The sequence below is a fragment of the Phragmites australis genome, chromosome 14, assembly GCF_958298935.1.
Source record: "Phragmites australis chromosome 14, lpPhrAust1.1, whole genome shotgun sequence".
Taxonomy (NCBI): domain Eukaryota; kingdom Viridiplantae; phylum Streptophyta; class Magnoliopsida; order Poales; family Poaceae; genus Phragmites; species Phragmites australis.
The window spans coordinates 10120220-10132303 of NC_084934.1; the positions used below are offsets into that span (position 1 = coordinate 10120220).

The 12084-nt window shown below is 41.7% G+C and overlaps 1 protein-coding gene across 6 annotated transcripts; it reads right to left on the bottom strand.

Moving 5' to 3' along the window:
• Positions 1–2084: 2084 nt before the first annotated feature.
• LOC133890767 (phosphatidylinositol N-acetylglucosaminyltransferase subunit A) lies at positions 2085–11540 on the bottom strand. 6 transcript variants are annotated; one of them, XM_062331298.1, is made up of 11 exons: positions 11149–11540; positions 9572–9668; positions 9384–9471; positions 5717–5851; positions 4775–5347; positions 4347–4501; positions 3777–3867; positions 3568–3684; positions 3319–3422; positions 2951–3041; positions 2085–2870 (listed from the first exon to the last, which is right to left on the bottom strand). In XM_062331298.1, the coding sequence occupies exons 4-11, from the start codon at positions 5837–5839 to the stop codon at positions 2778–2780; spliced, it is 1347 nt and encodes a 448-aa protein (XP_062187282.1). In that variant the 5' UTR covers positions 5840–5851; positions 9384–9471; positions 9572–9668; positions 11149–11540; the 3' UTR covers positions 2085–2777. The 6 variants fall into 6 exon arrangements, with proteins under 6 accessions (XP_062187282.1, XP_062187279.1, XP_062187283.1 ...); XM_062331295.1 differs by lacking the exon at positions 11149–11540 and adding an exon at positions 10391–10509; XM_062331299.1 differs by lacking the exon at positions 9384–9471.
• Between the last annotated feature and the right edge of the window lie 544 nt (positions 11541–12084).

Here is a 12084-nt window from a genome sequence, read left to right on the forward strand (position 1 = left end):
ACAGTGTTTTTTAACATGAACACTTCATGCTGGTGAACTTTGTAAAAATTATGGAGAAATTAATAAAATTCTAAATGAAGTGCAACCAATTTTAAAGATCCTCTTAAGATACATCATTAAAAAAATATGTTTGCATGTTAAGCTTTTTCTTAAAGTGATAGGCCAAATCATCTTGTTCATATAGCCCATTTCAGTATTTTTTTCCAAAATTTCTCTCCATGAAATATGATGCAAAAAACATTATTTTTTAAAACAATTTCATAGAATGTCTTAAAATTGTCTATAGTATTTTTAGATTTTTTTTAGATTTTTTTTTATTTTATTTTGAATTTTTTATTTCAATTTCGAAACCGGTCGAATTTGAAATGCGATGTGGACCGAATTGACCAGTCGAATGGATCGGTGACGTTCGAAGAGGAGGGTGAATTAGGACACTTATAACTAATTTCGGCTCCAAAAATAACATAAGATAAAACTATATCAATTTCTATCTAAATACGATCTAGGTTTATCTAGTGTGTCTACTCTGCTGATCAAATCGTTCGCAACCTATCTAATAAGGTAAATTGCAAGAATGTAAATACGGAAATGTAAATAAGGTAAAGAGAGCAAACTCAGCACAATAATATTTTCTTATGGTACCGATAGCATGAATGCCACCCTTAGTCCACGTTGGAGCTCCACAAAGAATATGCTCCTGATCATTTTGAAGCCACCAAGTCACAAAGATAAGACCTCACCACTAGCTTTTTTTCGGGGTTCTTGCCACCGTGATCACTTTGAAGCTTGAGTCACCAAGACAAAGATCTCCGCGTTCCCACACAATCGTCTTACCGCCGCTCCACACCAAGTTAAAGGGGCAAAACAAGCTTACTGATGAGTCACCAAGACTTGGTACAAGGTTGGATCACTACTTATCTACTCTCTCGGCAACAATCAACTAGCAATACTCTCTCTAGGACTGTAAGCACTAATCACTCACTAATCTTAAACTTAATCACCTTGGATAATCACATTAAGTACTTTAGTGGCTTGGATGTCTTCTCAGGTGTACATGAACTTCTCTGGACTCCAATAGCATGCAACCCCTTCAACTGACTGAGTGGGGGTATTTATAGCCTCAAACCCGTAAACTAGCCGTTAATCCAACGGCTCAGAAAAGTTATTAACACCGGATGATCCAGTGAGAACAATAGTACTAACATCGGATCATCCGGTGAGTACACTCTCACAAACTAGCCGTTAGAACTCTACTCAAGCCTCTGCGAACACCGGATACACCAGTGTATATTTCATCTCCATCACCAGACTATCCGGTGAGTTATCCTGAGCCATCCAAACCTTTTCTTCTTCTCTGTTTAAATTGCTCTAGTGTAAGCATCCGATGCACATCACTTTATTACCGAACTATCCGGTGAGTTGACTTTAGCAATCTGAATCAATGCAACACTCTCTAGAAATAATGCTCCGATGTGCATAGACTTAATTACCGAACCATTCGATACATTGATCTTCATTCTGCCTATTTGCACTATTAATTGTCCGGTGTGTGCAACACTTTAATCATCGGACCATCCGATGTTTTGATCTTCAACTTCAATGGCTGCAACTTTCTCTAGACAAAATACTCCGGTGTGTCTTCTCTGATCACCGAAACTTTCAGTGAGGTCTTCAAGCATCTCCCCCTTTGCCAAATATACTCCGATGAATTCAACACCTAAAACACCGAATCATCTGATGTGATAAATCTTTCTATGACTTCTCCAATTTAATCTAACTTTATCTCAGTTGAGGTGACTTTCTTCACATGTGGCCCGACACTTCGCACAGGTCATTTGCACGAGATGTGCTGACCACAGAAGTGAAAGGAAGAATACATAGACGCGTATAAAGAGACCAGACAAGCCAGATCACTTCGAAAAGATCCGATTGGATTTAGTACGGAAACATCACAGCACCATAAAACTCGAAAAAGAGACCATTTAGGTGACGTTTCGAACAAAAGAACTTGAAAAAAAAATCCCCACGGGCATTCTGGAGCTCCCTGTAAAGTTCCTGCATTCTAAACATGGCGCAAATAGAAAGGATCAAATTTATGCGTTACAAAACAGGGCCTTACGATTTACGAACCGTTTGATACACCTTATCAGCTCCAGCCGTGCAGCTTGTGTTCATGCATCAATGATGGGAATTAACCAGAAGACTAAACCAAACTACACATTCTGATGTGCCTTGCACGCAACATAAACATAGTTATTTTGCATGACGCATTGGCACAGCGACATGAAAGATATCTACCAGATCATTGGACCGATCGCATCATGAAGCAAGATATCAGAATGTATTATTACAACATGGTGATCCACACTCAATCTCAATGATTTTGTGATGCTTTTGGTGCGCACCAAGAGCCAATAGCTGGCTATAACTTCAATCTGATGGTAAGAGTGCATATCCGTGGTCCAATGAATACTTGTGTGTATGTTAATGCCGGAGATAAGGACGTGGACCATCCACTTACATCGTGAAAAAACAGTGGAGTTGGCTATGACAAACTCAGACCACAGCTTTAACCAACATGACAAGAAATTTCAAAATGAGGGGTGGTCCACTCTCAGTTACCACTATAGGAGCAAGAAACTTCGAAGGAAATTTCTTAGTAGGATCAAATTATAAAGGTATACCCTGTACGTGGATCAGAATGAATGCTAATGCTGACAAGCATAAGATACCATGACTGCAACTCCAACCGTTTGAAAATCTGGCAAAATCTAAATTCACTTTTCTTGAGCTTCGCACAAATCATCTCTTGAATCTAAATGAGCATGTAGTGGCCCTATATCCGGGACTTCTTCAATACCTTCAGCAGGCTGAGGGAGGAAACTCTTATGAGGATTCCATTGAAATTTCAAACAAAAAAAAGGGAAGAAAAGCATGGAGACACAATTACCTGTAGGAATTTTAGAAGTTGCCACAGTAGGTAATTGATGATCATAACCAGGCAAAACAGTTTTCCCGCCCAAGCTCCACATGTGAGATATCTACATCATTACAGAGGCACCACATGAATGAATTTATTACAATTTTGGTGTGAGTACAAAAATGTGATGATATTGTCAATTGTTTGACCAAGAACCAAACATTATCTGGCACACACAAAGTATAACTAGATTTGGCACGGGAACAGCACATAACGATAAGATAAATTTTGCTGTAGTCAATGATCAAATGGAAAAATCTGACATATATTGTTTCACTTACAAAATCTATTGAAGAAACAAATAGTATTTAACAGTTTGTGTTTCACAGTATACTCACCGGGGAAGGCGATCTAGCATATTAGTTGTTGAGGACTGCATTGCACGATCATAAACAATCTCTGTTCTTTTGGCCACATCATCCCAACTATACAGTTTTTTGATCTAGGATGCACATTAAAAGTAATCGAATCAAAACCAAAGAACTTGCATACTGATCTTGGACTAAAAAAAGAAGCTAAATGCCAAATGCCCACTAGTGCCAGGATCCAATGCTTAGTTCACACAATGTGTAGAGTTGGAGACTCACCCGAAGATGCATAACTTGGGGATCTATGCTAGGTAGCATGTCGATAGCTTTCTTGACAGCTCTTACCATATCTTCTGGAGCTGGTGCTGCGAGTACTATCATGTCATCTGGAAGAACCTGAAAGTAAAGAATTGTTTGAAGGAAACTCTGAAATTGTCAACGGTTGAGGTTTTCTGTAAAAGAGAAACTTAAGATTATAAAGCACATACCTCTGGGACACCTCCAACTCTAGTGCTTACAGTCAACAGTCCACAGCTCGCTGCTTCTAAAATGGCTATGCAAAATGCCTCTGTAAGTGAACTAAAAATAACAAAGGCTAAGTTTCAGTGTTACTGTGTTTTATCCATATACAGGTTGCACCCTTCACATCTGTCACATGTGAAGTTAACTTGTCTATCATCTAGTTTCTGTATAACATTACATTCTCATTAACAAGAGGTCAGAAGATGCAGGATAAGACAAAGAAAACTTCGTACTTCTATTTACCCCTGATCCATCTAACATATATTTAGAGATTCAGAAGAAAATTTCCCATAATGTATGTGAACAAAGCTGTACATTAAATCCTATTTTGAATTTGTGTTCCCAGACCACATATTCACAAGAACACTTCAATAATCTGACATAAGAATATCAAGATTCTACTCCAAGTGCAGAAAAGATATCCCAAATTCATAGTGGCTCAAGACCTGTGTCCAACAAGAAAAAGAGGGGCAAAGGAACTGTAGAAAGTAGAAACCAGATTTTAACAGGAAATGATGTAAGTTTACAAAAATTACCTGTTCAAAAATATATGACCAGAGATCAGAACTGATCGCACTTGGTCATGAGGCACGGCTCCTAACATTTCAACTTTATCCTGAAGGGAGAACTTCTCCCTCATCTCTTCAAGTCGCACACGTTTTGGACCATCACCTCCAACAATAAAGCGTACCTGAAAAGTCCATAGAGTCGTTGATTGACAAAATACAGCCACCTCACTAAATCCAAAACATTGTATACATCAAGAAAGTAATGATGCAAGATGACAACAGCAATGAAGCTGTAATGTCATACACTTTGTTTTATGGCGCAAGAATTAAAAATATCATTGTGATCAAGACAGTCTATGTTTTTATGCTGCGTAACAAAGGCTTCTCCCTTGGTCTACAAATACACAATTTACATTTGTTATTTTGACGCAAAGAGTAGCGTAGCTCCAACTAACCTTGGGAAATAGACAACACACTTCTGGAATGACTTCCACAAGAAGGTCTGCACCTTTTCGATATACTAATCTACTGATCACAACAATAACTATTTCATCACAGCTTATACGCTTGGGAGAGGGAGTAAACATTGCAGTATCAACTGCATTAGGAACCATGAAAACCTTCTCCGGAGATATCCCAGACCTCAGGACAGTGTTCTCTTTGCTTGTATGAGAGACACATATTGCCTGATTAATATCAGAAAGAGTAAACTGCAGCACCTTATTCATGTGAATGCTTCCAGCATCAGCAAAACCATAAAGTGAGTGATCTGTGAAGACAACTTTGTACCCCATCGTCCTAGCATGCATCAATGCTTCATGGCACAGTGTTGAAAAAGCCTGATGTCCATGCACGATAGAAATCTTCTCACGAATAATAATGGTCCTTACAATTGGAAATGTCAAGAATAATGTAGGCAGCGTATTCTGCATCAGGAATGGTCTCCATGGTACATAATAAACCTTTAAACCATTTGTGACATATCGTACTCCAGATCGGTTTCCATACGCATGTGTCATGACAACAACCTAGGCAATGAAACATAAATTTCTTTATATATTGCAAAAAAGAAATAGTTGCTTTCGGTTAACTTTTTTACATAGTGCTTCCTGTCATTAAATAAAGTGGGTATTGGATAAGATCTCATAAGCATGTCCATGTCATCCTTATTGGCAGAAACACAGCATATGTGCAGAATCCTCAAAATCCAAAATAAATTATGCAGATATGAGCAGACAGATTAAAGTGATGGGATCACAAGCATATCCATTAGTTTATCTAATATCCCTGAAGCAGGGATTTGGCAGAATAAAAGGCATATTCAATAGCTTATCTAACAAGCTAAAGCATGGATGAGCAGAACAAAGAACTAAATAGTCCATGAGGAAAAATATGACCTTATGGCCGAGCTTAAGCAGGCACTGCGACAGATAGTAGATGTGGCTTTCTATCCCACCAAAGTTTGGGAAGAAAAAGTCAGACACCATCAATATCCTGTGCTTTCTTCGTTGCCCATCCATTGTGTTGGAAATCTGAAATTCCAAAAATTAATTATAGCATGATGCAAGATAATTGTAGGGTTTACAAAGGGAAAATGACACTGAAGAAAGCAAGGTAGTGAACCGTAAGTCCAACCCATATCAGTCCTATTAACAAAACAGAGCTTAATGAAAGATAAATCACACTCATTCATGTAAACAAACCATGACAGGTTGCCAATAAATTACTACATCAGCTTACAAGTATCACAACATGCATCTCACGTTTTTAGTGAAAGAATAGAGATCGGTAGTTGTAGAAAACATCCATCACAGAGAAATCACTGCATCATAGCTATGCAACTGCTTCCTACCTTGCAGTGCCTACCATGATGTCTTTCCAAAAAAGTACAAAGTAGTCATCACCTCATAATGTGGATCCAACAACAAAATCATCAACATAAGTTTGAACAGCTGGTAAGATTAGAAACAATTTGCATTCACCCAAATTACCACTATGCTCTCTTTCCCTCTGTTATTTCACTAGCAATGTGGTTACTTTGAGTCCCAAGCAGACATAAGCCTAGTACACCGTTTAAAATTACTTCAATCCATCCACATTTCAACAACACCAACCATGTGGTGCTACTTTCCTAAAAAGAGAATGATAAGTATGGTATTGTGAGATATCAGGGTCAGTCAATTTTTGTTTGGTGGAGCTCCTGCTTCTCTGAAAGCAAGGTTCTAGCTAGGTGCCCTAAGAAATAGTTTGGCTGAAAATTCAAGCCAGTCAATTTGGTAACATGGCATTTCGTTGCACTTGCTGGCGCCAACTAAGTTGCTTTTTTTGACACTTGCCGTCTTCTATATTCTTGTTTTATCTATTTCTTCTATGGCTATTTGCATTCTGTATTTGCAATATCATTCATCCCTACATTGTCTTCATTATTTTGGTACTATATAAAGTGCAACCTCATCCTCAATTGGACAATCTAAGTTGTACAAGCAAATTAAGTAGCACTCATTCGTTAGATAGGCCCCCCAACACAGATTTGGCCGACCCTTGCCTACACATCGCCCGACCTCCCCACTCATCGGCAACGAACACCACTTGAGTGGACGCCGGCTACCTCCATTCACTCCCGCGGGTGAGCTCCAGGCACGCGCCCCTAACTTCCTCGGTACCAGCCCGCAAGCTCCTCCCTTGCTGCCGGCTCTAGGCGCCGCCTTTCCCCACCATCCACACCAAGCCTCGCCGACGCCTTGCTTGCTGCGCAACGCCGACGTTCGTGCGGCCCCTCCCCCGTCATCCACGACCCAACGACGGAAGCGGCCCGGTCGTCCCCATCCCCGGCACACGTGACCCACCCGCCTGCGGTTTTCCCTTTGTAGACCTCTGCAGACGCAATTCAAACAGCCCACCCCCTGTGTCAACAACCGAAGCCGTAATGGAGAGCCCTCATCCGATCTAAAGGTATTCCCCAAATTTCACAAGCATTGTTAGGGCAAAATGCGATGTCGAAATCTTGGATTAGGCGATCTGTGAGAACTAGTATTAGCGATTACTACACCAGTAGTACTAGAAAAAAAAAGATTGTCCAGATATGGAGTACCGGTAGTACCAGAAAATTGGCAATGTTAATTGCCCCTATGATATGTCCAACTAAAAGTGACTGCAGTTCATCCAACAACTTAGGTACTTTAGGGCATAATTACCTGATTCGCAGTGTGCTTCACAGTACACCACTTTATAGAAGGTTTGCTAGAGGTACCACTTAAATCGTCCAATTGAGGATGAGGTTACACTTTATATAGTACAAAAATAATGAAGACAATGTAGGGATGAATGATACTGCAAATATAGAAAGCAAATAGCCATAGAAGAAATAGAGAAAACAAGAATATAGAAGACGGCAAGTGCCAAAAAAAGCAACTTAGTTGGCGCCAGCAAGTGCAACGAAATGCCATGATACCAAATTGACTGGTTTGAATTTTCAGCCAAACTATTTCTTAGGGCACCTAGCTAGAACCTTGCTTTCGGAGAAGCAGGAGCTCCACCAAACAAAAATTGACTGACCTTGATATCTCACGATACCAAACTTATCATTCTCTTTTTAGGAAAGTAGCACCGCATGGTTGGTGTTGTTGAAATATGGATGGATTGAAGTAATTTTAAATGGTATACTAGGCTTATGTCTGCTTGGGACTCACTGCTAGTGAAACAGCAGAGGGAAAGAGGGCATAATGATAATTTGGATGAATGCAAATTGTTGCTAATTTTACCAGCTGTACAAACTTATGTTGATGCGGATTTTTTTGTTGGATCCACATGGTTTGTGTTGTTGAAATGTGAATGGATTGAAGTAATTTTAAATGGTGTACTAGGCTTATGTCTACTTGGGACTCACTGCTAGTGAAACAACAGAGGGAAAGAGGGCATAATGGTAATTTGGGTGAATGCAAATTGTTGCTAACTTTACCAGCTGTACAGACTTATGTTGATGCGGATTTTGTTGTCACATCATGAGGATCCACTAAGACATAAACAAACTTCATCTACTGATCACAAACCCCCAAAACATTGGTGGTAATATGTTGCTTTCTATTCCTATACCTCTCTTGGTCAGCCATTGGCACAAAAACATCGATGTGTGTACCATCCAATGCACTAAGACAATCTTCAAACCACTTCCATTTGGAATCCTCGGGTTGTACAGCTGATGGGTTGGGAAGCTTAATAAATTCATGACATAATGATAAAACACCTCTTAAAACCTCATTGAAATGTTAGCCGATTGGCTCAAGCGACCACCCATTTGTGCTGCGAATTAACCTCTCTTCACACCATGCCCCACTTTTTTTCTTCTACAGACACATTTAGGGTATCACACAGACCACACCTCTCACGTAAGACGGCACATACAGAAAAAATAAAGGGGGACAGGAGGGGCATGCATAAGATAATTAGATCTCTACTACATGATCTACTTAGTTAGGTGCAAACTATCATAGCAATAAACATTTGAACCCTGGTACAAATTTCTTAGCATTTGTTTTCTTCTTCCAACATCTCTCTCTACTACTTCATCAACATTAACGATATGTCTAGGCCTTTTCCTATGATACCAATGCGCAATCAAGGTCATTACAACAATAACAAAAGCAGCAACTACCCTCTTTCTTTTCTTCCTTCTCTTCCTCCTTATCTCCTCCTCGCTTCTATTATTAGAAATCAATTCTACATACTCATCCGACATCTAGAACACATGCAAATAGCTTGAATAAGAAATACTATACATAACAAGTGCATATACAGAAAAAATAAAGAAGGGGGACGGGAGGGGCATGCATAAGATAATTAGATCTCTGCTACATGATCTAAGAAGATGAAACTTTGTGAATATTAGGTCCCCCATTCTCCTGATGATCTACTTCTCTAGTTGCTTTTGGGCAAGGTCTCTGGTCAAGTTTCTGCTTATCAGACACTAGTTAGTCATCACCTACCACTGATGATTGGCTATGAAATGAAAACTAAACTAATCACCAGCAGCGTAAGAAGCCAAAAGGTTGAATAAAGGAAACCTACAAGGTCACCCTAGATGCAAAGTTTGCACGGTGCTTTCCTTCATCAGGATACACCATAAAATTTCCCCAGCCTCCGAGATGCAAACTTCCTACAAATAATCAAGGGTACCTTTTTGATTCCTTGAAAGGTTAAAGCTTTTCCAGAGAACGCCAGCAGATATGTCTAAAAGAAAGATGTACGGAACTTACTTTGGAAGCCTCGGTTCCTTATGTAAATTGTCGTGAGGAGAAGTGAAGATGGAGGAAACGGAGACAGACTATTGATGAAGCTGAAAAGTGGCGAGTCCTGCATCCAGAAAGTAAGAAATTAGATGGTTAATGATTCTACCACGCATTGACAAGGAGCCAAATTTCTAATGTCCTGATTCCACACACAAATTAAAAAGGAAAGAAAAACAAGATTCCCTAATAATCTAATCATCCATTCAGCACAAGAGAAGTATTAATAACACAACACTAGTTAATTACGACTGAACATCACATGCTGCATCCTGCAAGCAAATTTCTTTTATTTGTACAATCATTGTGTCAGAGTCTTGTTCGCAGTCATAGAAAAATCCATCAACGAATAACCCAGCTAGAGGAGGGCACAACCATGCGAGCAAAAATGTGCTCTAAATGGGATACTAATAAGTAACAATCGATACAAATCCCAAGTCAAACCCTCGCGTAGAATGGATCTGGCTCTGCCAAAGGTTGCACTTGGCACAGAGAAAGTATGTATATTCGCAGGGATTGCAAGAACGACGCGGCAATACGATGGTCTCTGCTAGAGGTAGCCATATCTGGAGTGGAACGCTCATGCACCCCATGGTTGTCGCTGCTCGGAACGCGGAGTCACTGAGGAATCAGGAGCGGGACGCGCAGCTTCAGCGGCGCGAATGCCGAGACAAAGAACATGCATCAGAACCCAGACCTCGCCGCAGCCACCGCCATCGCCACCACTAGAATTTTGGTGTGCTATGGGTTGAGGGAAGAGGGAGGAGGAGAAGGAGGAGAGGACGGTACCTTTGGTGGCATGTGAATGCTCGGCGGCGGTGGGGAGCGGTCAGTGGCGGCAGGAAGCGGTCGGCGGCGGTTGGTGGTGCCCAGTGGGGGAGCCAAGAAATTCAGAGAGCCTGGGCGAACTTTTAATAATCAAAATAACTAATTAAAATATTAATTAAATATGCTCTAATACGACTACTAGTAGATGTTGCAAACATTAAGCAATGCTGAACAAGTGAATATGTACTAGTAGATGCTGCAAACATTAAGCATTGCTGAACAAATTCATTGACAAGAACGAAGGACCTTTCCCTGCAAATTCATTTAGTGAATCACTGAGTATCTGAATCCTACTGCTACTATTTCAGCAGATTAGCATTTGCTATTTTGCTTACTGCTATCACTGAATCTTACACAAGTGACAAGACCTTCAACTTCAGTCAATCAGCCGTTCAGCACGAGTTCAGAGTTCCGGAATCCAAACCCAGAGCCACTCCAATTCTCCAAATGTACAAAACCCACGGCAAAATCGAATCTAAGCCAAACGCCTAAACCCAACCCAAGCGACGCGCGGTTGGAAGCCACTCACAGACTCACTCCACCGCGAGCGACCCCGCCACCGACGCGCGCCCGAACGACACAGATCAGCCGACGAGCCCGCGCGTGGGTAGGGCAGCTGCCCATTGCCCTACGAGACAGTCCTACGACGCGCCGACGCGGGCCGCCGCCGCGGAGGCACAGAGAACGGTCGGGACTCGGGAGAGGGCTGGTGAACTGACCTGGAGGGGCCGCGACGGCGACGCCTTGAACCTCCAGAGTCCGGATCCAGTCCTCCACCAAGGCAGCGCCAGCGAGGTCTCGCGGACGGTCGGACGGGGAGCTCCGGCAGCGCGGCCTTTCTACGGGTTCTCCCGTCTCTCCGCGGCTCCGCCACTACCCCACCGGCCACGGCAGCGGCGCAGCGCGGTCTCGCCTCTCGCGGACGGGGAGCTCCGGCAGACCGGCACGCGGGGCGAGTGGCGACGGTGTGAGCCTGTGAGGCGGACGCGGACGGCCGGACGGCACGGGGGCACGGGGGCTCGGGGGCGGCGCGGCGTCGAATGGCGGAATGGGGAATTTTTGGAGATTGGTGTCCAGGAGCGGCGTCCCACGGCCGGTTTGCTCGTTGCTCGACGGCTGAGGCCATCTTCAACGGTTATCTTATATTTTCATCTTTAAAAATATTATTACAATATTTCTTATTACTATTACAGCATCTTTTATTTTTTCATTTCCAGCAGTTACCACAGCATCTTTTATTTTTTCATTTCCAGCAGCTACCATATTTTCTATCTTCTACTTTTTTTTTCTGTTCCCGATCCCGCTGTCAGCCTCTGTAAACAGTACACCTACATTGTTACTACAGTACTGCTACAGTACCTGCTTTCTTCTTCCAGATCCACCGCCAAACTCTGTAAACAGTGTTGCTACGCTACGATGCCCCAATTCTGCTGGAGATGCTACAGTGACCATGGAAATACTGTTGCACCGAAACTGCAAATTTGAGGGATCTACTTGGCCTGAGGTCGGTTTGGAGTCCAGCGCTGACAGGTGAGCATGTATAAATTTGACTTTCTATATTTTTATTTGATTATTCACTTATAACATTCTCTTCCTATATTTCTACATATTTTAATGGACTAGTCAAATCTTATTTTTCATATCTCATATATTTA

Coding starts and splice junctions, on each gene's coding strand:
- LOC133890767 (XM_062331294.1), bottom strand. Junction 5,348..5,716: donor TGCTTAAGCTCGGCCATAAG/GTCATATTTTTC, acceptor TTCATTGCCTAG/GTTGTTGTCATGACACATGC. Junction 2,871..2,950: donor AACTTCTAAAATTCCTACAG/GTAATTGTGTCT, acceptor TTCCTCCCTCAG/CCTGCTGAAGGTATTGAAGA.